The sequence below is a fragment of the Symphalangus syndactylus genome, chromosome 12, assembly GCF_028878055.3.
Source record: "Symphalangus syndactylus isolate Jambi chromosome 12, NHGRI_mSymSyn1-v2.1_pri, whole genome shotgun sequence".
Lineage (NCBI taxonomy): Eukaryota > Metazoa > Chordata > Mammalia > Primates > Hylobatidae > Symphalangus > Symphalangus syndactylus.
Window position 1 is genome coordinate 131,784,454 of NC_072441.2, and position 26,276 is coordinate 131,810,729.

The 26,276-nt window shown below is 45.4% G+C and overlaps 1 protein-coding gene across 12 annotated transcripts in view; it reads right to left on the reverse strand.

The window, feature by feature from the left end:
* The window catches only part of MAST2 (microtubule associated serine/threonine kinase 2), a 239,566-nt gene that overhangs the window by 112,758 nt on the left and 100,532 nt on the right, over nucleotides 1-26,276 (reverse strand). The window contains exons 3-4 of one of the 12 annotated variants that reach the window (XM_063627593.1): nucleotides 5,914-6,038; nucleotides 2,269-2,463 (exon numbers count right to left, since the gene is read on the reverse strand). The exons of the other annotated variants lie outside the window; for them this stretch is intronic. Coding sequence (XP_063483663.1) covers nucleotides 2,269-2,463; nucleotides 5,914-5,963 — 245 coding nt within the window. The 5' untranslated portion in view covers nucleotides 5,964-6,038. The remainder of the gene's footprint in view (nucleotides 1-2,268; nucleotides 2,464-5,913; nucleotides 6,039-26,276) is intronic. 12 annotated transcript variants of the gene reach the window in all.

The window sequence follows — 26,276 nt, forward strand, 5'->3', positions numbered from 1 at the left end:
CACTTAAACTTTTAGTTTTTTCAGGTTACTATTCTCTAACAAAAAGCTTAACAAATACCTACTGATCAATCACACTTTCCTTTTTTTAACATTTTTTTTTCAATTGGCTTCTAAGATACTTCTCCTAGTCCTTGTTCCTGAATGAATAGCTAATTCATTTTAGTCTAATTCCTCACTATCACCCCAACCTCTCAAACTTGCCCCAGAGCTCAATCCTTGGATATCTCTTCCTCCTCTATCAATTCCACCTTTAAAATACATCCCCAAATCTGACTACTTCTTATCTCAATCATCATGGGTTCAAATAACCATTGTCTCTTACCTAGTGGCCTTCTAACTATAACCAGAGTGGGTTTTTTGTGTTTGTTTTTGTTTTTTTGACAAGGTCTTGCTCCAAGGCTGGAGTGCAGTGGTGTGATCTCAGCTCACTGCAACCTCCACCTCCCAGGTTCAAGCCATCCTCCCACCTCAGCCGCCAGAGTAGCGGGGACTACAGGCACGCACCATGATGCCCAGCTAATTTTTGCATTTTTTGTAGAGACGGGGTTTCACCATGTTGCCCAGGCTGGTCTCGAACTTGTGAGTGGTCTTGAACTCAAGCAATCCGCTCACCTCGGCCTCCCAAACTGCTGGGATTACAGGTGTAAGCCACTGCGCCCAGCCCAGCGTGATCTTTTGATCTACGTCAGATCATAACATTCTTATTTAAACCTTCCAGTGGCTACTTATCTCACCCAACATAAAAACAAAAGTCCTGCCGGGCGCGGTGGCTCACGCCTGTAATCCCAGCACTTTGGGAGGCCGAGGCGGGCGGATCACGAGGTCAGGAGATCGAGACCATCCTGGCTAACATGGTGAAACCCTGTCTCTACTAAAAATACAAAAAATTAGCCGGGCGAGGTGGCAGGCGCCTGTAGTCCCAGCTACTCGGGAGGCTGAGGCAGGAGAATGGCGTGAACCCCGGGGGGCAGAGCCTGCAGTGAGCCGAGATCCTGCCACTGCACTCCAGCCTGGGCGACAACGAGACTCTTGTCTCAAAAAAAAAAAAAAACGTCCTGGCCGGGAGTGGTGGCTCACGCCTGTAATCCCAGTGCTTTGGGAGGCCGAGGCAGGTGGATCACCTGAGGTCAGGAGCTTGAGATTAGCCTGGTCAATATGGTGAAACCCTGTCTCTACTAAAAATACAAACATTAGCTGGGTGTGGGGGCAGCTGCCTGTAATCCCAGCTACTCAGGAGACTGAGGCAGAAGAATCACTTAACCTGGGAGGCAGAGGTTGCAGTGAGCCGAGATTGTGCCATTGCACTCCAGCCTGGGTGACAAGAGTGAAATTCCATCTCAAAAAGCCTCAAAATTGTTTAATCTGGCTGCCCACTACACTTCAGGCCTCATTTCCCAACACTCACCACCTAACTTATTCTGTACCATCCTCACTGGACTCTGTTGCACAAAGAATACATGGAGCAAGCTCCTAGATCAGGCCCCTGGCACTTCATGTTGCCTCCGCCTGGAACACTCTTCTTCCAGATATCTCCATTCAGGCTCCATGACTTCCTTCAGGTCTTTTCCTATATGTCAACTTACCACTGAGGACCTCCCTGACCACCTTATATAAAACGTCAAGCCCTGGCCTCTACATTCTCTTATCCTACTTTATTTTTCTCAGAAGCACTATGTCTATCCATTATGTTACATATTTACTCATTAACTTGTCTCTCTTTCTCCACTAGAATCTAAGCTCCCTGAGGACAGGGATTTTATTGCTTTATGTTCACTGCTTTGTTTCCCATGCCCAAAACAGTGTCCTAGCAGATAGTACGTAATCAAATAATGTTGAATATAAGAAAAGGAAGGCAGAAAGAAATGGGAGAAGGGCTATTTTCCTCAACCTGAACAAACCATTTAACTTGTTTTGGACTCAAATTTTCCCATCGTGTAAAATGTGAGGTTTGAACTTTTCTACCTCCTAAGAGTTCTAGCACTCTGCCATTCTATGGGGTGGTCACAGGTCATAGTTCACAAGACTGTCCAATGGTCAGGATGGGCACACAACTTATAATAGCCTCAAAAATCCAAGTACCGATAACCTACCCTCCTTTCTCCTGACATTTTAAATACAACAGGTATCTGTGATATTTATTTTGCTCTTCTCTGTGACAGAACCAAGACTCTTACTCCATTTCTCCCCAATATTAAGGAGTAAGGTATGGGTTTTACCATTTGGCTAGAAGCAATTGTCAAGGCCCAGATTCATAGCAAGTTTCCTTACCTCCACGGCAGTGGGCGGCTGGAACAAGGAGTGCCAGGACTGCTGTGGGCTCGTGGGTTCAGGAAAATGGCAAGAGGAGAAGTAGCCAAAGCACAATCAGCACTAAATGGGACTTTAGTGAGGAAGAGGGCTGGAGCAGATGTGGGTGAAAACATGTGCTGGTTTACTTCAGCTCCTCGGCAAAGGGTAGAGATTCTGATAAGGTACCACAATAGGAAAAAAACAAGGTCAGTGATAACTTTTCAGCCAAAAAGAAACATATTCAAAGTGGCTTGGTTTAGGCAAAAAGCTCAAGAAAAGTAAGTGGTCAAAAATCATTCTCCAATATCATACTTCAGTACCAATGTTGGTACAGGATGACAACAGAGATGAAAACTTAATCCATAAAATTCAAATACAATATTTAAGATTTGGCTATTCAACATATTTGTTATTTATTATTATTTTTTTTTGAGATGGAGTTTTGCTCTTGTTGCCCAGGCTGGAGTGCAATGGCACAATCTTGGCTCACTGCAATCTCCACCTCCTGGGTTCAAGTGATTCTCCTGCCTCAGCCTCCCAAGTAGCTGGGATTACAGGCATGCACCACCACGCCCAGCTAGTTTTGTATTTTTAGTACAAACAGGGTTTCATCATGTTGGTCAGTCTGGTCTCGAACTCCTGATCTCGAGTGATCCACCTGCCTTGGCCTTCTAAAAGTGCTGGGATTACGGATGTAAGCCACCTCGCCCAGCCTGAAGTATTTAGAATTGGTTTCTGGGTAAACCAAACATTGCAAATTTACTACATCAATTAGCAGGCAACAGTTAATATTTAATATACAATGACTAAAACTTCCTAAAGAAATGTATATGTCCCTAAGAGTAAAACATTCTGAATAGCTTATAAATTGATTATATCAACAATAATACCAATTTGTTTAGCTAACATTTCTCTAATGAATGTATCAGATAATGTCAGTTAACTATGTATTTTGCTTCTACTTAAATTTTAGATTCCCAGGTTATTTTTCCCATAAAAACAATCTAGCCATTTTGATATATTAAGTCCTATCGAAGATTATTAAATAAATAAGATCATTAGATTGAAAATAGGTGATAAATACAGATCTCTAATTTGCTACCATTGGTAGAAATGACACATGATAAAAATAATATTCATAATATTTAATTTGCTACCTTATTGGTATGGCTTTCTATACACACACCATTATTTAATTTCCAAGGTAAAAAAAATTACTTAAGTATCACATAAGTACCTGATCTACTTCAAAATGATAACATTGTTAGTTTCTCGTATTGTTATTTCTGACTGTTTATAATATGGATACAGCGACATTCTACTTGTGCTTACTTACATATATTCAAAGGAAATCTTCACTTTCCTAGTCATTATCACTCTAGTGGTCTTCAGTTTACTTCTCAGGTGGGTACACAATATGGGGTAGTAACAGGATAGAAAATAGGAGGGCAAACAGCTATTTAAAATTACAGTTATGCCCACATTTCCACAAACTCAACATTTTTTTTAAAGTTAAAAGAAGTAAACATGTTAATTTTAAGTTAATTTCTCATTTTCGAAAAGAATTTTCACTCTTCCAAAGAACTATTTCAAAGTTAAGCTCCTTCATATATATAAGTTAGAACTAATTAGAACATTAGACAGCACTTACTTGTTAACCTGAATAATATGCTTGTACAAAATTTTGAAGCCTTAAGTCTTATCACATAAAATGAGGTTTAGCCATTTTGTTCAATATATAATTCAAATTATAAAAATCTATGAAAGCCAAATTTCTTTTTTCTTTTTTTTTTTTTTTGAGACAGAGTCTCGCTGTGTCACCCAGGCTGGAGTACAGTGGTGCCATCTCGGCTCACTGCAAGTTCCGCCTCCCAGGTCCATGCCATTCTCCTGCCTCAGCCTCCTGAGTAGCTGGGATTACAGGCACCCGCCACCACGTCCGGCTAACTTTTTGTATTTTTAGTAGAGACAGGGTTTCACCGTGTTAGCCAGGATGGTCTTGATCTCCTGACCTCGTGATCCACCCACCTCAGCCTCCCAAAGTGCTGGGATTACAGGCGTGAGCCACCGCACCTGGCCGGCAAATTTCATTTTCTTTTTGCCCCTAATTACTGCTCTGCAAACTGGTTATACAATGGGTCTAGAGTCTAAAAAGGATTGTTTGAAAAAGGAAAAGGTGATATACAAACTACTTATTAGCTCCTCAGGGGGTATTTTTCTAACTCAAAGTCAATAAAACAGATACAATGATTACCAAGAGCAGTGTACCAACATTTGAAGAGCATGATTTGCCAGGTATGGTAAGCTCAGCACTCTAAGAGGCTGAGGCAAGAGGATCACTTGAGCTCAGAAGTTCCAGACCAGCCTGAGCAACACAGACCTTATTTCTACAAAAAAAATTAAAAAATTAGCCAGGCTTGGTGGTGCATGCCTGTGGTCCCAGCTGCTGAGGTGGAAGGATCCCTTGGGCCCAGGAGGTCAAGGTTTAGTGAGCTGTGATAGCACCACTGCCCTCCCGCCTGGGCCATAAAATAAGACACTCTCAAAAACAAAAACAGAACCATGATTTTTGACCATTTAAGTTTTCTTAAACTACAAACTCCATTTAAAAAATTTTAATTTTGTTAACAAGTGACCTTTACTTTAAATAAAACATTAGTTGATGAAGTCTGTTTTAAATGGTCTTCTACTTTTGTGTCAGTATGGTAATAAAAGGTTTTTTTTAAAGTGTGTCAATCCTCCAACTATATATTTCAAACACATCCTGTTTCTCAAGGTCTAACAGAATCATTAATTCAATCAATAAGCATCCATGGACGCTGAAGGGCAACATCACAAAGGAAGCCCACTGAAGAAGCCTGTCTGTCTCGGGGCAAGCAGTTTGACTCAGGAAGAAAATCTGAAGTACACTCCCTTCGCCCTGTGGGTTAAACAAAGGCAGTTCAAGACAGATAATTGAGGTGAAATGGATTCTAGGTCTCTTCTTTCACTGGTTCTCTAATTTACTGATAAATTCACTTGGCACTTCTTCATTAAATAAGCCTGAGCTGCTCTTGGAAAAGTCACCCTGAAAAGGAAGACTTCTTCCACTCCCATCTTTGATATTCTCACCTAATAAAGTTTATTTCTATATTGGCCAATATAGAAATAAAATAGAGGTCACACCCTAAAGGACCCATGCGTGGATCTGCAAGGGCAGATCTGAGGTCCTGAGCTGACAGGCCATAGGCAGAAATACAATACCCTCTCTAGTCAAAGGAGGAGGTACTTTTTGTTTCCATTGGTTTCTCACATTCATGGGGTTTGTATTTGCAGCTTTGACACTAACTTTAAATAAACATTTGCTTCCAAGGCAAGAAAATAATTGTCTTCATTTTTTTACCCAGTTCTCCAAGTATTCAGGAACCCCTAAAATGACATCTAATTCAGTTTCTGGAATTGGAAACTTCATATGCCCCTGCCAAGGACCACTGTTTTGACCTTGAATTAATCAAGCCAGCTCAGCCCTCTTCCTGACAGGCATCTCCAAAACAGTCTTCATCCAAATAAACGGAGCTGTGTTAGTTGGCATTAGTTTTTTTTCCTGACATCTGCCAGTTTCCATAGAGACCCCAGCCTCCTTACTGAATCCGTAGACATGGTGCTCCCAGTCTCTCTCGCCTCCGCTTCATCATTCTCCTGGCTACTCAAGTTTTGCCCTCACACTGGAGTCTTGGTAGGAAGTTCTCTCACACAAGGGGTATGCAGTTCTGTAGCCAAAGGAAATTATAAAAGCTTCCCAAACTTATGGCAAAAATTAAAGTACTTTTCTTCAAAAACATGATCTTCAGAACACCCCTCCCATCCCCCCACAAAAGACCTAAGAGCCCAGGAGGCAGCAGTGGGACAGTGACAAGTTCCAGATCCCAAATGAATCAGCTGTCCTCTGATCTGCCTGACATCATTCACACTCAGCCAGCAACAAATCAGAGCTACAGAAAGCACCTTGTTCCTGCGTCAGTGACAAGCACCAAACTCCCTCCCCCACAAATCAGTTGCAACCTCCAACCCTGAGGCCTGGTGGCAGTAAAGACTCTGGCAGAAATTATACATAGCAACTTGAAAACTCACACTGTGTCAGAAATACTATTAACCCAGAAGGCATGGGCCAGGCTAAACAGCTGTTGCAGTGGGCAAGGGACTGGAAGAAAGATTAAGGATCCCAAACCGGTAAAATAATGAGCGAAGACTATGTGGGCGTTTCTGCAGCATTATTCATTCTCAAACCCAAGCCGAAGGAAGACTACAGGGCTTTAATGTTAGGGCTCAAAGCACAGTCATTATTCAAATGCCGAATTTGACCAACTTAACTGTACTCCTTCAGACAAAGTTCAATGCCATTTTTTATTCAATTTCTATTACTCTCTAATCATTTGAATATACTTGTGGTAAGAAAAGCCATAAGGAAAGTTAAGAAAATAAGCCCAGAAACTAGCTTAATTTCATCCATTAATGTTTAAGGTAAGTTGCAGAAGACCTCTATTGAAGGGTAAGCTAAGCATACTTCTGTATGCTTTGGTTTCCCCACCTGTAAAATGAAGATCATTAAGCTACCTAATATATAGGTTGTGGTGAGGATTAATATATGTAAACAGCAAAGTGCCTAGCACAGAGAAAGCACTATAAAAGTGTTAGCTATTAATGTAAGTCTTGCCCTCTTGGAGCAATCTCCCAGTCTAAAGGAAGAGATTAGTCGCAACAAATAGGAAGCCATCTGAGAAAAAGAACCTAGACTCAAGAAAACCAAGTGATCAAGTAAACTGTGGAACTAAACCGTGGCAGCTAAGACAGCCAAAGAGAAGCAAGTCTTGTCCCCTGCTTCAGAGGCTCTGCCAACTCTGAGGGGCTTCTCTCATTCACCTAGATGACAAAGCATATCAAACTGTTTTTTCTAGGGTACTGTTCAAAGGACTAATTCATAGGCAAACCAGTGCTTTTTCAAATGTGGGTCACACCTCTTTAGTAAGACATTATATCAATTTAGGAAGTCAGGATCAACATTTTCTAAAAAGGGAAACTACCTGCACACAAAAAGTACATATACAAATGAAATAGAATAGAAAATATCAGTCCTTTGCACACAGTAAGGGTAAGCACTGTTTTGTGAAATGTGTGTTTATGACATCCATTACTGAAATACATACAAATATACAAATGCAAACATGTGTGATGGGTCATAATGTAAACTCTATCTGTTATTGAGGTCAAAGTCTAAAAAGTTTGAAAGCCACTGTTCTAATTACCCAAGCAAACTCACCCACCTAGTAGCTACAGGCCCTCACTTTTCCTCTCCATATATTAGTCCAATTACTCAGCCCTCTCAGCACCCTCTCTTTTCAGAATCCCCAGTTCAGTACAGGTCCTAAAGATAACTAGAACACCTCAGAAATCTAGCAGTTCTCAACAAGTACTGGCTCCAACTTTGGAAAGCCTTGTGATGATATCAGGGTCAGCTGCCGCAAGCCCCAACCTTGGGTCTATCCTCCCGTCCCCAGCTAAGGCTTGCAGTTATGGCTGAATCCTAAGTTTCTACTCAATATTCTCCAATTCTCTAATACCCGAGACCAGGCTACCTAATAATAATAATAATAATAATAATAATAATAATAATAATAATAATGACATAACAGCAACCAACATTTATTAAGTGCTTAACTATTTATTAGGTTCTATTCTAAGCATTTTACACATTAATATTCATGTAGTACTCATCATAGCCATATGATATATGTATTCTTATTCCATAAAGACACAGAGAGGTTAAGATCATGCCAATGGTAAGTAGGAAGGTAGCATTTCCTCAATATGTTAGCACCTGGTTACCTATATATGAATTATACTAGCCAGAAGTGTTCCTGTCTTCAGCCAAGTTGGTAAACGGAAGCAGTCTAACTCTAGTTTCCAATGCTATAAATCACTGTGCTTTACCTTTCAGTAGAAATTTCTGACAACAGCAGCAAATGGATTTCTTTCTAGCCTGCTCTGCATATATTGAAGAGCAGTACTATTGCAGAGCAGTACTCCTTGGGTGGAGGAGAGAGAACATGGAGCTCCTTAAATAATGCCAAAGTGAGAAAATATTTGTTTGATTTTTAGAGAATGAAAGCCATATTTTACATCCTTTATCTGACCAAAGAAGATATTACTTTTACCTCCAGGTAACACATCCCCACACAGAGTACTTTCTTTAGTGGCATTAGAATCCATTTGTGCCAATATTCCTGTGGCTTTGCCAGGACTAGGAAGGCCTAACATTTCCCTGGGACTGGTGACAGGGCTCAATAATTTGCAGTATGGCGAAAGAAACATCTGCCTTCTCTTACTCATTCATACATTTATTTATTGACTGTAGAGACAGAAGAAAGGCCTCTGCTATGGGCTTCTCACTTTACAGATTCTGCAACATAACACAAACACAAAAAACAAATTCATTAAAGAAATGGTGTTTCCTCTGTCACAAGATTCTGCACTGGCAAAGCGGAACCCTAAAAATCCATTCTTCTAAATTGTACAGTTCAGACCACAGGAAAACCTCTGTCCACATATTTCTTCCCATGTCCTTTAAAAAAGAGGCAACTATGTCGGAATGCCATTTATGGGTTGTGAAACTGCAAACTTCAGAGAACTCTGCCTGAGATTATGAAATATTTAAGCAGCACAGGGTGTCAGAAATAAAAGACAAGACAAATTAACTGTCATATCCTTCCTGTCAAATAATATCATAGATATCTTTCCTAAGAAAGTACTGTCTCCTAACAGAGTCAAACATCCACTTATTTGATTTCTTCCTGTTCCAATTCACAGTTCTGAAAGTACTCATAATTTAGCTCACTATTCCTAACAGTAGCACACAGCAATTGAGGAACATTTTGCAGAATTAAGGAATTCATATTACTAGTAAATGTATTTATATGCAGGTCTAGAAATGACAAATATAAGGCAAGGAACCAATTTATTACACTGATAAATAGTTGAACAGTTAATGCTAGAATTACATTTTTATAAAAATATGTACTTACAAAAATTTTTAATTCAGCTTATTTAAATTAATTTTGAATATTTAAAAGAAAAATAACTTTTAAAAGAATAAAAAATTTCCATTTTTACGCTTTATATTTTTGATGAGAATATATTCAAACTTTGTACTCTGTGAATATAACGTCTCATTTTTAAATCCTACAGATCACTGAAAATGAGTACAAGTTGTGATCCCAACATAGACAGAAAAACAAGAAAGTGGAGCTTAGAAGAGGAAAAAGAAAAAACCTACAAATAAGCTAGTCTGCTTAAATTTGGAAAAAAAAAAAAACAACTGCACACAAAAAGGACTTACACATGGCCAGGCGCGGTGGCTCACGCTTGTAATCCCACCACTTTGGGAGGCCGAGGTGGGTGGATCACGAGGTCAGGAGATCGAGACCACGGTGAAACCCCGTCTCTACTAAAAATACAAAAAATTAGCCGGGCGTGGTGGCGGGCGCCTGTAGTCCCAGCTACTCGGAGAGGCTGAGGCAGGAGAATGGCGTGAACCCAGGAGGCGGAGCTTGCAGTGAGCCGAGATTGTGCCACTGCACTCCAGCCTGGGCGACAGAGCAAGACTCCGTCTCAAAAAAAAAAAAAAAAAAAAAAAGTACTTACACAATTACTATCACTGAAGATTGAAAACACAGAAAATAAACCAGAGTATTCAAAAAAGACAAGTAGCTGGGCACGGTGGCTCATGCCTGTAATCCCAGCACTTTGGGAGGCCCAGGCAGGCAGATCTCTTGAGCCCAGGAATTCCAGACCAGCCTGGCTGAGGCAGGAGAATCGCTTGAACCCGGGAGGCAGAGGTTGCAGGGAGCCGAGACGGCACCACTGCACTCCAGCCTGGGCAACAGAGCGAGACTGTCTTCAAAAAAGAAAAGAAAGGGCCAGGTGGGGTGGCTCATGCCTGTAATCCCAGCACTTTGGGAGGCAAAGATGGGCGGATCACAAGGTCAAGAGATCGAGACCATCCTGGTCAACATGGTGAAACCCCCATCTCTACTAAAAATACAAAAATTAGCTGGGCATGGGAGCGCATGCCTGTAGTCCTAGCCACTGGGCAGGCTGAGGTAGAAGAATCGCTTGAACCCAGAAGCGGGAGGTTGCAATGAATTGATCACGCCACTGCACTCCAGCCTGGCGACAGAGCCAGACTCCGTCTCCAAAAAGAAGGAAAAAAAAAAAAGAAAATATAGAATAATGGTGTGATTGTTCTTAAAACAGTAATATTATATATACAATATTTAGCCAGATTCCCCTCTCCTCTGATGGTTTAAAAATAGTCACAGAAAACAATGGAAAATTTGTAGGTTTAACATAAATGATTTTGAAAAGTAACGCTAAAATGGCTGCACATATAAGATAGATTTTTAAAATGATAAAACAGTCACTGCCTATGATAAAGCCTTAAGTGAAATTATTTATTTAACTGGTAATAAAGTGAGAAAAAGATACCTAACTTTTTTTAAGTAAATATTATTCAGTTCTATAGATTATAACAGGGACAAAAGTCATGTTAAACAATAAACTTTACATACTGTCGAGTTACCTAAAGAAGAAAACAAGAAACTAGAAATAAATGATAATTTCATAGCTTTACATTTGATGTAAAAAGTACAGGCTTTGTCTTCAGTGAGAACTAAAGAAAAAAACTTTCGATTTTAGGCAGGGACCTAAAGATTGGCAAACTTCCACCTATAACTATGACATTACCGAAAGAGAACTAGCCATTCTACTAGAAATCACCGTAAGAATAGACAAAATATACGATGTCATAGTTTTCAGGCACTGGGACACATATAATGCAAGAATGAAAACCCAGAAAGAAGGGAAACTCAAAAGTCAGGCTGCTCCCTCCTCAGCTGCCTGGGAGCAATTTTCTTACAAGGGCACAGACAGCTAAGTTCAAGCAGAGCACAGTAGTTCCACTAAGCTGAGGAGGCATGGGCTAGAGTTCAGGGAAGCTAATCAAGCAGACATTGCACATTCACCAAGAAAGACCACATGCTAGGCCATAAAAAAAGTATCAAGAAATTTCAAAATATTGAAATTCCCTAAATTATGCTGCCTAACCACAACAGAATTAAATTAGAAATCAACTACAATAAAATATAAAATCCTCCAATATTTGGAAACGAAACCACATATTTCTAAATAATCTATTGGTCAAAGATGAAATGACAAAGAAAATTAGAAAATATTTTGAATTACACTATAATAAAGACACACATACCAAATTACAGAATACAGTTAAAGGAGTGCTTAGAGGCACATATATAGCTTTAAATGCTTATATCAAAAAAGGAAGACCTGAAATCACTAATCCATACCTCTGCATTAAAAACTTTAAAAAGTCCAGGGAGGGATAGCATTGAGAGAAATACCTAATGTAGATTATGGGTTGATGGGTGCAGCAAACCACCATGGCATGTGTATACCTATGTAACAAACCTGCACGTTCTGCACATGTATCCCAGAACTTAAAGTATAATAAAAAACAATTAAAAAAACTTAAAAGTAAATTAAATTCAAAATACAATAAAGAAAAGAAAGCAGAAATTAGGAACAGAAAATAGAAAAAATTAACAAAACCAAAAATTGGTTCTTTGAAAATATTAATAAAATTAATAAAACCACAGTAATAGACATCAAGAAGAAAAGGAGAGAAAACATAAATCATCACTATCAGAAATAAAAGATGAGTTATCACAACAAATCTAAAGACATTAAAAGAATAATAAGAGAATAGCAGGAACAATTTATGCCAATACATTCTATAACCTATTTAAAATAGACAAAAAGTTCAAAAAATAACTTAACAAAACTGACTTTAATATAGATGTGCATTATGCTAAGTGACATAAGCCAGACACAAATGAACAATATTATATGATTCCGTTGATATGAAGTATTAAGAAGAGGCAAATGCATAGAAAAAGTAGAACAGAGACTGCCAAAGCCTGGGGGAAGGGAAGAAGGGTGCTACTGCTTAATGGGCACCAAGTTTCTACCTGGGACCATGGAAAAGTTTTAGAAATAGATGGTGACAACAGTTGCATGACATTGTGAATACAGTTAATGTCATTACATTGTACACTTAAAAATGGTTAAAATGCCGGAGACTGAGGCACAAGAATTGCTTGAATTTGGGAGGCAGTGGCTGCAATGAGCTGAGATCGCACCACTGCACAGCCTGGGTGATAAGAGCGAGACTCTGTCTCAAAAAAAAAAAAAAAAAAAAAGTTAAAAAAAGTTAAAATGGCAAATTTTGTTACATATACCTTGCCACAATTTTTTTTTTTTTAAGAATGCTAAAAAAAAAAAGGTTTTATTTATTTTTATTTTTATTATTTTTATTTTTATTTTTTGAGAGGGAGTCTTGTTCTGTTGCCCAGGCTAGAGTGCAATGGTGCGATCTCAGCTCACTGCAACCTCCACCTACTGGGTTTGAGCGATTCCCCTTCCTCAGCCTCCCGAGTAGCTGGGATTACAGGTGTGTGCCACCACACCTGGCTAATTTTTGTATTTTTAGTAGAGACGGTGGGGGTGGGTTTCACCATATTGGCCAGGCTGGTGGTCTTGATCTCCTGACCTCAGGTGATTCATCTGTCTTGGCCTCCCAAAGTGCTGATTACAGGTGTGAGCCACCACACCTGTCCCAAAAAAAGATTTTATTTTTTTTATTTTTTTTTTTTTTACTCTAAAACCTTTGATTTTTTTTTTTAATTTTTTTGCATACAAAAAAAAACAATAAACATTTTCTAAAAATACATACAAACAAAAAGATGCGTATCAAACATATTAGGAAGGTTGCACATGGGAAGTCGGGGAATAGAAATGGGGGTGGGAGTTAAAATAAATGAGAGAGGGACTTTATATGGATCAGTGATAATAACTCAGTCCTCTATTTGACAAAGAAGAGGGAGAAGGAAGAGGAAGAAAAAGAAAGTGGGATAAAGGATCAGAAAGGGAGGAAAATAGAAAAAATTAGAGTATGACTCCAGGGTAGACCTGTTTTGTTGTCACTGAGTTGGTTGGTTGGTTTGTCTGTTGTATTCTTCATGTTTCGCCAAGTTGGCCAGACTGGTCTCGAACTCCTAGCCCGAAGTGATCAACCCGCCTCGCCCCCCAGAGTGCCGGGACCACAGGCGTGAGCCACCACGTCCAGCCCCCACATTGCTTCTGGCCTCCGTGGTAGACCTCCCAGACGGAGCGGCCAGGCAGAGGAGCTCCTCACTTCTACCCAGACACGGGGCGGCCGGGCAGAGGCGCTCCTCACTTCCCAGACGGGGCGGCCAGGCAGAGACGCTCCTCACTTCTTCCCAGACGATAGGTGGCCGGGCAGAGGCGCTCCTCACTTCCCAGACGATGGGTGGTCGGGCAGAGGCGCTCCCCACTTCCCAGACAATGGGTGGCCGGGTAGAGGCGCTCCTCACCTCCCAGACAATGGGTGGCCGGGCAGAGGCACTCCTCACTTCCCAGATGGGGCAGCCGGGCAGAGGCGCTCCTCACTTTCCAGACGATGGGTGGCCGGGCAGAGGCGCTCCTCATCTCCCAGACGATGGGTGGCCGGGCAGAGGCGCTCCTCACCTCCCAGACGATGGGTGGCCGGGCAGAGGCGCTCCTCACCTCCCAGACGGGGCGGCCGGGCAGAGGCGCTCCTCACTTCTTCCCGACGGGGCGGCCGGGCAGAGGCGCTCCTCACTTCTTCCCGGACGGGGCGGCCGGGCAGAGGCGCTCCTCACTTCTTCCCGGACGGGGCGGCCGGGCAGAGGCGCTCCTCACTTCCCAGACGGGGCGGCCGGGCAGAGGCGCTCCTCACTTCTTCCCGGACGGGGCGGCCGGGCAGAGGCGCTCCTCACTTCTTCCCGGATGGGGCGGCCGGGCAGAGGCGCTCCTCACTTCTTCCCGGACGGGGCGGCTGGGCAGAGGCGCTCCTCACTTCTTCCCGGACGGGGCGGCCGGGCAGAGGCGCTCCTCACCTCCCAGACGATGGGAGGCCGGGCAGAGGCGCTCCTCACTTCTCAGACGGGGCGGCCGGGCAGAGGCGCTCCTCACTTCCCAGACAGGGTGGCCGGGCAGAGGCGCTCCTCACTTCCCAGACGATGGGTGGCCGGGCAGAGGCGCTCCTCACTTCCCAGACGATGGGTGGCCGGGCAGAGGCGCTCCTCACTTCCCAGACGGGGCGGCCGGGCAGAGGCGCTCCTCACTTCCTCCCGGACGGGGCGGCCGGGCAGAGGCGCTCCTCACCTCCCAGACGATGGGAGGCCGGGCAGAGGCGCTCCTCACTTCCCAGACGATGGGTGGCCGGGCAGAGGCGCTCCTCACTTCCCAGACGGGGCGGCCGGGCAGAGGCGCTCCTCACTTCCCAGACAGGGTGGCCGGGCAGAGGCGCTCCTCACTTCCCAGACGATGGGTGGCCGGGCAGAGGCGCTCCTCACTTCCCAGACGGGGCGGCCGGGCAGAGGCGCTCACTTCCCAGACGGTGGGTGGCCGGGCAGAGGCGCTCCTCACTTCCCAGACGGTGGGTGGCCGGGCAGAGGCGCTCCTCACTTCCCAGACGGTGGGTGGCCGGGCAGAGGCGCTCCTCACTTCCCAGACGGTGGGTGGCCGGGCAGAGGCGCTCCTCACTTCCCAGACGGTGGGTGGCCGGGCAGAGGCGCTCCTCACTTCCCAGACGGTGGGTGGCCGGGCAGAGGCGCTCCTCACTTCCCAGACGGTGGGTGGCCGGGCAGAGGCGCTCCTCACTTCCCAGACGGTGGGTGGCCGGGCAGAGGCACTCCTCATTTCTTCCCGGACGGGGCGGCCGGGCAGAGGCGCTCCTCACTTCCCAGACGGGGCGGCCGGGCAGAGGTGCTCCTCACTTCTTCCCGGACAGAGCGGCCGGGCAGAGGCGCTCCTCACTTCTTCCCGGACGGGGCGCCCGGGCAGAGGCGCTCCTCACTTCTTCCCGGACGGGGCGGCCGGGCAGAGGCGCTCCTCACTTCTTCCCGGACGGGGCGGCCGGGCAGAGGCGCTCCTCACTTCTTCCCGGATGGGGCGGCCGGGCAGAGGCGCTCCTCACTTCTTCCCGGACAGGGTGGCCGGGCAGAGGCGCTGCTCACTTCCCAGACGGGGCGGCCGGGCAGAGGCACTCCTCACTTCCCAGACGGGGCGGCCGGGCAGAGGCGCTCCTCACTTCCCAGACGGGGCAGCCGGGCAGAGGCGCTCCTCACTTCCCAGACGGTGGGTGGCCGGGCAGAGGTGCACCTCACTTCCCAGACGATGGGTGGCCGGGCAGAGGCGCTCCTCACTTCTTCCGGATGGGGCGGCTGGGCAGAGGCGCTCCTCACTTCTTCCCGGACGGGGCGGCCGGGCAGAGGCGCTCCTCACTTCTTCCCGGACGGGGCGGCCGGGCAGAGGCGCTCCTCACTTCCCAGACGGGGCGGCCGGGCAGAGGCGCTCCTCACTTCTTCCCGGACGGGGCGGCCGGGCAGAGGCGCTCCTCACTTCTTCCCGGATGGGGCGGCCGGGCAGAGGCGCTCCTCACTTCTTCCCGGACGGGGCGGCTGGGCAGAGGCGCTCCTCACTTCTTCCCGGACGGGGCGGCCGGGCAGAGGCGCTCCTCACCTCCCAGACGATGGGAGGCCGGGCAGAGGCGCTCCTCACTTCTCAGACGGGGCGGCCGGGCAGAGGCGCTCCTCACTTCCCAGACAGGGTGGCCGGGCAGAGGCGCTCCTCACTTCCCAGACGATGGGTGGCCGGGCAGAGGCGCTCCTCACTTCCCAGACGATGGGTGGCCGGGCAGAGGCGCTCCTCACTTCCCAGACGGGGCGGCCGGGCAGAGGCGCTCCTCACTTCCTCCCGGACGGGGCGGCCGGGCAGAGGCGCTCCTCACCTCCCAGACGATGGGAGGCCGGGCAGAGGCGCTCCTCACTTCCCAGACGATGGGTGGCCGGGCAGAGGCGCTCCTCACTTCCCAGACGGGGCGGCCGGGCAGAGGCGCTCCTCACTTCCCAGACAGGGTGGCCGGGCAGAGGCGCTCCTCACTTCCCAGACGATGGGTGGCCGGGCAGAGGCGCTCCTCACTTCCCAGACGGGGCGGCCGGGCAGAGGCGCTCACTTCCCAGACGGTGGGTGGCCGGGCAGAGGCGCTCCTCACTTCCCAGACGGTGGGTGGCCGGGCAGAGGCGCTCCTCACTTCCCAGACGGTGGGTGGCCGGGCAGAGGCGCTCCTCACTTCCCAGACGGTGGGTGGCCGGGCAGAGGCGCTCCTCACTTCCCAGACGGTGGGTGGCCGGGCAGAGGCGCTCCTCACTTCCCAGACGGTGGGTGGCCGGGCAGAGGCGCTCCTCACTTCCCAGACGGTGGGTGGCCGGGCAGAGGCGCTCCTCACTTCCCAGACGGTGGGTGGCCGGGCAGAGGCGCTCCTCACTTCCCAGACGGTGGGTGGCCGGGCAGAGGCACTCCTCATTTCTTCCCGGACGGGGCGGCCGGGCAGAGGCGCTCCTCACTTCCCAGACGGGGCGGCCGGGCAGAGGCGCTCCTCACTTCTTCCCGGACAGAGCGGCCGGGCAGAGGCGCTCCTCACTTCTTCCCGGACGGGGCGCCCGGGCAGAGGCGCTCCTCACTTCTTCCCGGACGGGGCGGCCGGGCAGAGGCGCTCCTCACTTCTTCCCGGACGGGGCGGCCGGGCAGAGGCGCTCCTCACTTCTTCCCGGATGGGGCGGCCGGGCAGAGGCGCTCCTCACTTCTTCCCGGACAGGGTGGCCGGGCAGAGGCGCTGCTCACTTCCCAGACGGGGCGGCCGGGCAGAGGCACTCCTCACTTCCCAGACGGGGCGGCCGGGCAGAGGCGCTCCTCACTTCCCAGACGGGGCAGCCGGGCAGAGGCGCTCCTCACTTCCCAGACGGTGGGTGGCCGGGCAGAGGTGCACCTCACTTCCCAGACGATGGGTGGCCGGGCAGAGGCGCTCCTCACTTCTTCCCGGATGGGGCGGCTGGGCAGAGGCGCTCCTCACTTCTTCCCGGACGGGGCGCCCGGGCAGAGGTGCTCCTCATTTCTTCCCGGACGGGGCGGCTGGGCAGAGGCGCTCCTCACTTCCCAGACGGGGCGGCCGGGCAGAGGCGCTCCTCACTTCTTCCCAGACGGGGGCGGCCGGGCAGAGGCACTCCTCACTTCTTCCCGGACGGGGCGGCCGGGCAGAGGCGCTCCTCACTTCTTCCCGGACGGGGCGGCCGGGCAGAGGCGCTCCTCACTTCTTCCCGGACGGGGCGGCCGGGCAGAGGCGCTCCTCACTTCCTCCCGGGCGGGGCGGCTGGGCAGAGGCGCTCCTCACCTCCCAGACGATGGGAGGCCGGGCAGAGGCGCTCCTCACTTCCCAGACGATGGGTGGCCGGGCAGAGGCGCTCCTCACTTCCCAGACGATGGGTGGCCGGGCAGAGGCGCTCCTCACTTCCCAGACGGGGCGGCCGGGCAGAGGCGCTCCTCACTTCCCAGACGGTGGGTGGCCGGGCAGAGGCGCTCCTCACTTCCCAGACGGTGGGTGGCCGGGCAGAGGCGCTCCTCACTTCCCAGACGGTGGGTGGCCGGGCAGAGGCGCTCCTCACTTCCCAGACGGTGGGTGGCCGGGCAGAGGCGCTCCTCACTTCCCAGACGGTGGGTGGCCGGGCAGAGGCGCTCCTCACTTCCCAGACGGGGCGGCCGGGCAGAGGCGCTCCTCACCTCCCAGACGGGGCGGCCGGGCAGAGGCGCTCCCCACCTTCCAGATGGGGCGGGGGCCGGGCAGGGGCTGCAATCCCAGCACCCTGGCAGGCCAAGGCAGGTGGCCGGGGGTTAGAGGCTGCCGCGAGGCCAGACCACGCCACCGTACTCCAGCCCGGGCAACACCGAGCACTGGGTGAGCGAGACTCTGTCTGTAGTCCCAGTACCTCGGGAGGCTGAGGCGGGCAGAGCACTCGGCGTCAGGAGCTGGCGAGCAGCGTGGCCAAGATGGCGAACGCGTGCCTGCATCCAAAGGAGACAAGGCAGGCAGCGGTGGCGCGCGCCGGCAGACCCAGGCAGTCCGCGGCGCGGGCAGCAGCAAGCCGAGTAGATTGTAGCCTGGGCCAGAGAGGGAAAGAAAGAAAAAAGAAAGAAAGAAAGAAAGAAAGAAAGGAAGGAAGGAAGGAAGGAAGGAAGGAAGGAAGGAAGGAAGGAAGGAAGGAAGGACGGACGAAGGGAAGGGAAGGGAAGGGAAGGGAAGGGAAGGGAAGGGAAGGGGCCACAATTTTTAAGACTTTAAAGAAATTAATTTAAAAGGAGTTAAGATTCACACATAAAAGCTAAAATTACAAACTTCTAGAAGAAAATATTGGAGAAAATCTTCATGATCTTGGGATGGGCACAGATTTCTTGGACAGAATATGAGTGAGTACTAACTATAAAAACTCACAAAGTAGGCCGGGCGCGGTGGCTCACGCTTGTAATCCCAGCACTTTGGGAGGCCGAGGCGGGCGGATCACGAGGTCAGGAGATCGAGACCACGGTGAAACCCCGTCTCTACTAAAAATACAAAAAATTAGCCGGGCGCGGTGGCGGGCGCCTGTAGTCCCAGCTACTCGGAGAGGCTGAGGCAGGAGAATGGCGTGAACCCGGGAGGCGGAGCTTGCAGTGAGCCGAGATTGCGCCACTGCACTCTAGCCTGGGCGACAGAGCGAGACTCCGTCTCAAAAAAAAAAAAAAAAAAAAAAAAAAAAAAAAAAAAAAAAAAAACTCACAAAGTAAAGAACACCAAAATTAAGACCTTCTGCTCTTTGAAAGACATCCTTCCAAAAAGGAAAAGGCAAGCTGGAGAAAAATAAGTCACAATATATACAGTGATGCATCACTTAACAACAGAGATACCTTCTGAGAAATGCATTGTTAGGCGACTTCATCATTATGTGAACATCATGGAGTATACTTACATGAACCTAGATGGTATGGCCTACCACACACATAGGCTATATGGTATTGTATAGCCTATAGATTGCCTCCAGGCTGCAAACCTGTATAGCATGTTACTGCATTGAATACTGTAAGCAACTGTAACACAATGGTAAGTATTTGTGCATTTAAACATAAAAAAGGTACAGTAAAAATACATATAAAAGATAGAAATGGTACACTTGTACAGGGCACTTACCATGAGTGGGGTTTGCATGACTAGAACTTGCTCTGGGTGACTGAGTGAGTGGTGAGTAAATGTAAAGGTCTAGGACATTACTGTCTACTACTGTAGACTTTATAGAAACATTGTACACTTAGGCTACACTATTTAATATTGTATAATAACATTATATAAACATATGGTAATATAATTATATGTTACAAACTTATATAATTATATATTATATCATATAAAATAACGTATAATAATATAATTATATAATAACAATAATATATACAACATTATATAATAATAACACTATATAAACATTGTACACTTAGGCTACATTTTTTTTCTTTAACAATAAATTAATCTTAGCTTACTGTAACATTTTCACCTTAAATTCTTTAATTTTTAACTTTACTCTTAAAACACACATTATATTGCTCTACAAAAATATCTTTGTTCTCTATATCTGCAGTCTATAGGCTGTTTTTTATTTTTAAATTTTAAATTTATTATTTCTTTTTAAATGTTTTTGCCAAAAATAAAGACACAAACATACACTTTAGCCTAGGTGTACACAGGGTCAGGATCATCCAAGATGTCACTTTCAGCTCCTTTATAATTTTATGGGACCACCAGTGTCTATGCAGTCTGTTGTTGACCAAAACATTGCATGGTATTGCATGACTATATATATCTGACAAAATATCTGCATCTGAAATATATAAATAACTTGTACAACTCAATACTTTTTTATTCATTTTTTCAAAATAAGCAAAATATCTGAACACATTTTCACAAAAGATTCACAAATTGCAAATAAGGACATGAAAAACATATTCAACATCATTATTCATCTGGGAAATGTAAGTCAAAACCACAATGATATACCAGTATACACTCAGTAAAATGGCTCAAATCTGATCATAACAAGTTTTGATGTGGAAGTGGGCCAACTGGAACCCTCAACATCCCTAGTAGGAAAGTACAACAGTATAAACATTTTGGAAAATTATGTGGCAATTTTTTAGAAACTTAAACATACGCTTACCAGTTACCATTTGATGGGGTAGTATCCTAAATCTAAGTTTGGCTTTTTTTTTTTTTTTTGATACAGAGTCTTGCTCTGTTGCCCAGGCTGGAGTGCAGTGGCGCCATCTCAGCTCACTGCAAGCTCTGCCTCCTGGGTTCACGCCATTCTCCTGCCTCAGCCTCCTGAGTAGCTGGGACTACAGGTGCCCGCCACCATGCCCAGCTAATTTTTTGTGTTTTTAATAGAGATGAGGTTTCACCATGTTAGTCAGGATGGTCTCGATCTCCTGACCTCGTGTTCCGCCGCCTTGGCCTCCCAAAGTGCTGAGATTACAGGCATGAGCCACCGCGCACAGCCAGCTCTTTCATTTTTTAAAAGATTAAACGCGTCTGTAATCCCAGCACTTTGGGAGGCCAAGGCGGGCAGATCATTTGAGGTCAGGAGTTCGAGACCAGCCTGACAAACATGGTGAAACCCAGTCTCTACTAAAAATACAAAAAAATTAGCCAGATGCGGTGGCGCATGCCTGTAGTCCCAGCTACTTGGGATACTGAGGCAGGGGAATCACTTGAACCTGGGAGGTGGAGGTTTCAGTGAGCCGAGATGGTGCCACTGCATTCCAGCCTGAGCAACACAGCAAGACTCTGCCTCAAAAAAAAAAAAAAAAAAAAAAAGATTAAACATATTTTAGTCAAAAGAGTTTTCATGTACCAGATACTACAACAAAAGTAACTTTGTGACCAGGTGCATTGGCTCACACCTACAATCCCAGAACTTTGGGAGGCCGAGGCAGGAGGATCACCTGAGCTCAGGAGTTTGAGACCAAGATGAGCAACATAGGGAGATCCCCTACTTATAAAAAAGTTAAAAAAAATTAGCCAGGCATGATGGCATGTCCCTGTGGTCCCAGCTACTCTAGAGTCTGAGGTGGGGGACTCACTTGAACCCGGGAGGCTGAGGTTGCAGTGAGCCATGATCACACCACTACACTCCAGCCTGGGCAACAGAGCAAGGCCTCTCTCTCAAAAAAAGTGACATTGCAATAAAATGCACAAAAACTAAAAGCAAGAAAATGACAGTCTGGGTTGGGTGTGGTGGCTCATGCCTGTAATCCTAGCACTCTGGGAGGCCAAGCAGGGTGGATCACTTGAACTCAGGAGCTTGAGACCAGCTTGGGCAATATGGCAAAATCCCATCTCTACAAAAAATACAAAAATTAGCTGGGTGTGGTGGCATGTGTCTACAGTCCCAGCTACTCTTGGGGGCTGAGGTAGGAGTACTACTTGAGCCCAGTTCAAGGCTGCAGTGAGCTGTGATTGCACCAATGCACCCCAGCCTGGGCAACATAGCCAGACCCTGCCTAAAAAAAAATTTAAGGCCGGGCACGGTGGCTCATGCCTGTAATCTCAGCACTTTGGGAGGCCGAGGCAGATGGATCACCTGAAGTCAGGAGTTGTAGATCAGCCTGGCCAACATGGTAAAACCACACCTCTACTAAAAATACAAAAATTAACTGGGCATGGTGGCAGGTGCCTGTAATCCCAGCTACTCAGGGGGCTGAGGCAGGAGAATCGCTTGAACCCGGGAGGCAGAGGTTGCAGTGAGCTGAGATCACGCCATCACACTCCAGCCTGGGGGACAAGAGTAAGACTTCATCTCAAAAAAAAAAAAAAATTAAAAATTAGCTGGGTGCGGTGGCGCACACCTATAGTCCCAGCTACTAGGGAGGCTGAGGTGGGAGGATCACTTGAGACCAGGAGTTTAAGGTTGCAATGAGCTATGATAGTGCCACTGCACTCCAGCTTAACCAACTGAGACCCTGTCTCTAAACAAATAAATAAGCAAATAAGTAAGCAAGAAAATAGGAAAAGTGGGCTTTCACAATGTATTAGTTTTCTATTGCATAACAAATTAGCAAAAACTTAGCCACTTAAAACAATACACATTTATTATCTCACAGTTTCTGATTCAGGAATTCAAGCACAGCTTAGCTGGTCCTTGCTTAGGGTCTCTTAAAGCTGCAAGCAAGGTGTCACCTGGGCTATGTTTTCATATGGAGACTCGATTCAGGAAGAATCCACTTCTAAACTCATTCTCATCTGCACACAGAATATTCTCTAAAATTGACCACATGCTTGGTCATAAAGCTAGTCTCAATAAATTTTTCAAAAATAAAAATCATATCAACCATCTTCTCAGACCTCATGGAATAAAATTAGTAATCAATATCAAGCGGAACTCTCAAAACCACACAAGTACATGGAAACTAAACAATTTGCTCCTGAATGACTTTAAACAATGAGATTAAGGCAGAAATCAAAAAATTTTTTTAAATAAAAATAGAGACACAACATACCAAAACCTCTAGAATACAACAAAAGCAGTGTTAAGACTAAAGTTTAGGTCAGGCACAGTGGCTCACGCCTGTAATCCCAGCACTTTGGGAGGCCAAGGCGGGAGGACTGCCTGAGCTCAGGAGTTTGCGACCAGCCTGGGCAACACGGTGAAACCCTGTCTCTACTAAAAATACAAAAATTAGCCAGGCGTGGTGGTGAGTGTCTGTAATCCCAGCTACTCGAGAGGCTGAGGCAGGAGAATCGCTTGAGCCTGGGAGGCAGAGGTTGCAGTAAGCCGAGATCACGCCACTACATCCGGCCTGGGTGACAGAGTAAGACTCTGTCTCCAAAAAAAAAAAAAAAAAGACAAAAATTTATAGTGCTAAATGCTTAACATCAAAAAGAAACATCTCAATTAACAACCTAACATCATAGCTAAAGGAACTAGAGAACCAAAACAAGCCAAACCCAAATCTAGCAGAAGAAAAGAAATAAGAAAGATCAGGGCAGAATTAAATGATATTGAGACCAAAAATATGACATAAAGGAGCAACAAAACAAAAAGTGGGGTATTTCAAAGGATAAACAAAACTATTAAACTGCTCGATAGATTAACCAAGAAAAGAGAAGATTTAAATCAGCACAATCAGAAATGACAAAAGTGGTATTACAACTGATATCACAGAAACAAAAAAGCTCCTCAGAGACTACTATAACATCTCTATGAGCATAAACCAGAGAAACCTAGAAGAAATGAATAAATTCCTCAAAACACACAAACTCTTAAGAATGAACCAGGAAGAAATGGAAATCCTGAACAGAACAATAATGAGCTATAAAACTGAATCAGTAATTTAAAAATCTACGAACCAAAAAAAAAGCCCAGGACCAGGATTCACAGCCAAGTTCTACCAGATGTACAAAGAAGAACTGTAACAATCTTACTGAAACTATTAAAAAAAAAAAAATTGAGTACGAGGGATTCTTCCCTAACTCGTTCTACTAAATCAGCATCATCCTGATACCAAAATCTGACAAGAACACAACAAAAAAACTACAGGCCAATATCCCTGATGAATATGAATGTAAAAATCCTCAACAAAATACTAATAAACTGAATCCAGCAGCACATCAAGATGATAACTGGATCATGATCAAGTGGTTTTATGCCTGGGACACAAGGATGGTTCAGCATACACAAATCAATAAATGTGATTCATCACATAAACAGAATAAAAAACAAAAACCATATGATCATGTCAACAGACACAGAAAAAGCATCTGATAAAATCCAACATCACTTCATGATTAAAAACCTTCAATGAATTAGGCATTGAAGGAAGACACCTCAAAATAGTAACAACCATATATGATAAACTCACAGCCAAGAGCATCATACTGAATGTGCAAAAACTGAAAACATTCCCTCTAAGAAATGGAACAACATGAGGATGTCCACTCCCACTACTCCTATTCCACTTAGTACTGGAAGTGGTAGCCAGAGCAATTAGGCAAGAGAAAAAAATAAAAAGCATCCAAATAGGAACAGAGTTAGTCAAATTATATCAGTTCACTGACAACATAATCCTATACCTAGAAAACCCTAAACATTACTCCATATGATTCCTAGACCCAATAAACAATTTTAGTAAAGTTTCAGGATATAAAATTAATGCACAAAATCAGTTGCATTTCTATACACCAACATTCAAGCTCAGAATCAAATCAAGGACTCAATCCCATTTATAATTGCCACAACCAAAATAAAATACCTAGGAATACATTTAACCAAGAAGATGAAAGACCTCTACAAGGAGAGCTAAAGAACACTGATGAAAGAAATCATAGACAACACAAACAAATGGAAAAACATCCCATGATCATGGATAGGAAGAATCAATATCATGAAAATGACTACACTGCCCAAAGCAATTTTAATCAAATTACCAATGTCGTTTTTCACAGAATCAGAAAAAACTATTCCAAAATTCATATGGAACCAAAAAAGAGCCCACATAGTAAAAACAATCATAAGCAAAAATAACAAAGCTGGAAGCATCACGTTACTAAACTTCAAATTACACTACAAGGCTATAATCACCAAAACATCATGGTACTGGTACAAAAACAGACACATAGCTCAATGAAATAAAACAGAGAACCCAGAAGTCAATCCATACACCTACAGTGAATTGATCTTCAACAAAGTTGACCAAAATAATCAATGGGGAAAGGACACTCCATTCAATGAATGGTGCTGGGAAAATTGGCTAGCCATATGCAGAAGAATGAAACTGGACCCCTATCTCTGACCATATATAAAAATTAACACATGATGGATTAAAAATTTAAATTTAAGACCTGAAACTATAAAAACCCTAAAAGAATACCTAGGAAAAACTCTTATGGACATTGGCCTAGGCAAATAATTTATGACTAAGACCTCAAAAACAAATATGACCAAAACGAAAATGGACAAATGAGACATAATTAAAGAGCTTCTGTACAGCAAAAGAAACAATCAACAGAGTAAAAAGACAACCCATAGAATGGGAGAAAATATCTGCCAACTATGCATCCAACAAAGGACTAATATCCAGAATCTATAAGGAACTTAAATCATAAGAAAAAAACAAATAAATCTACTAAAAAGTAGGCAATAGAAACGAACAGACATAAAAGAAGACAAGCGACCAACAAACTCATGAAAAAAATATCCAACATCACTAATCATCAGAGAAATGAAAATTAAACCACAATAAGATACCATCTTATACCAGTCAGAATGGAAAATGACAGATGTTGGTGAGGATGCAGAGAAAAGGGAATGCTTATATACTGTTGGTGGGAATGTAAATTAGTTCAACCCCTACAGAAAATAGTATAGTGATTTCCACAGAACTAAAAATAGAACTACCATTTGATCTAGCAATCCCACTACTGGCTATCTACCCAAGGGTAAATAAATCTTTTTGTTTTTTTTTTTTTTGAGAGAGAGAGTCTCGCTCTGTCACCCAGGCTGGAGTGCAGTGGCATGATCTCGGCTCACTGCAACCACTGGCTCCCAGGTTCAAGCAATTCTTCTGCCTCAGCCTCCCAAGCATCTGGGACTAAAGGTGCACACCACCACGCCTGGCTAATTTTTGTATTTTTAATAGAGACAGGGTTTCACCATGTTGGCCAGGCTGGTCTTGAACTCCTGACCTTGTGATCCACTTGCCTCGGCCTCCCAAAGTGCTGGGATTACAGGCGTGAGCCATTGCGCTGGGCCGGGAAAAGAAATCTTAAAAAAAAATTTTATTTTTTTAAATTGTAAACCTCTTTTTTTTTCTCTTGGGCCTTATGACATAGCATAAGAAAATTATTTTATCTAAAAGACACCTACACTGGTACATTTATCGCAGCACTATTCACAATACAAATTCATGAAATCAACCTA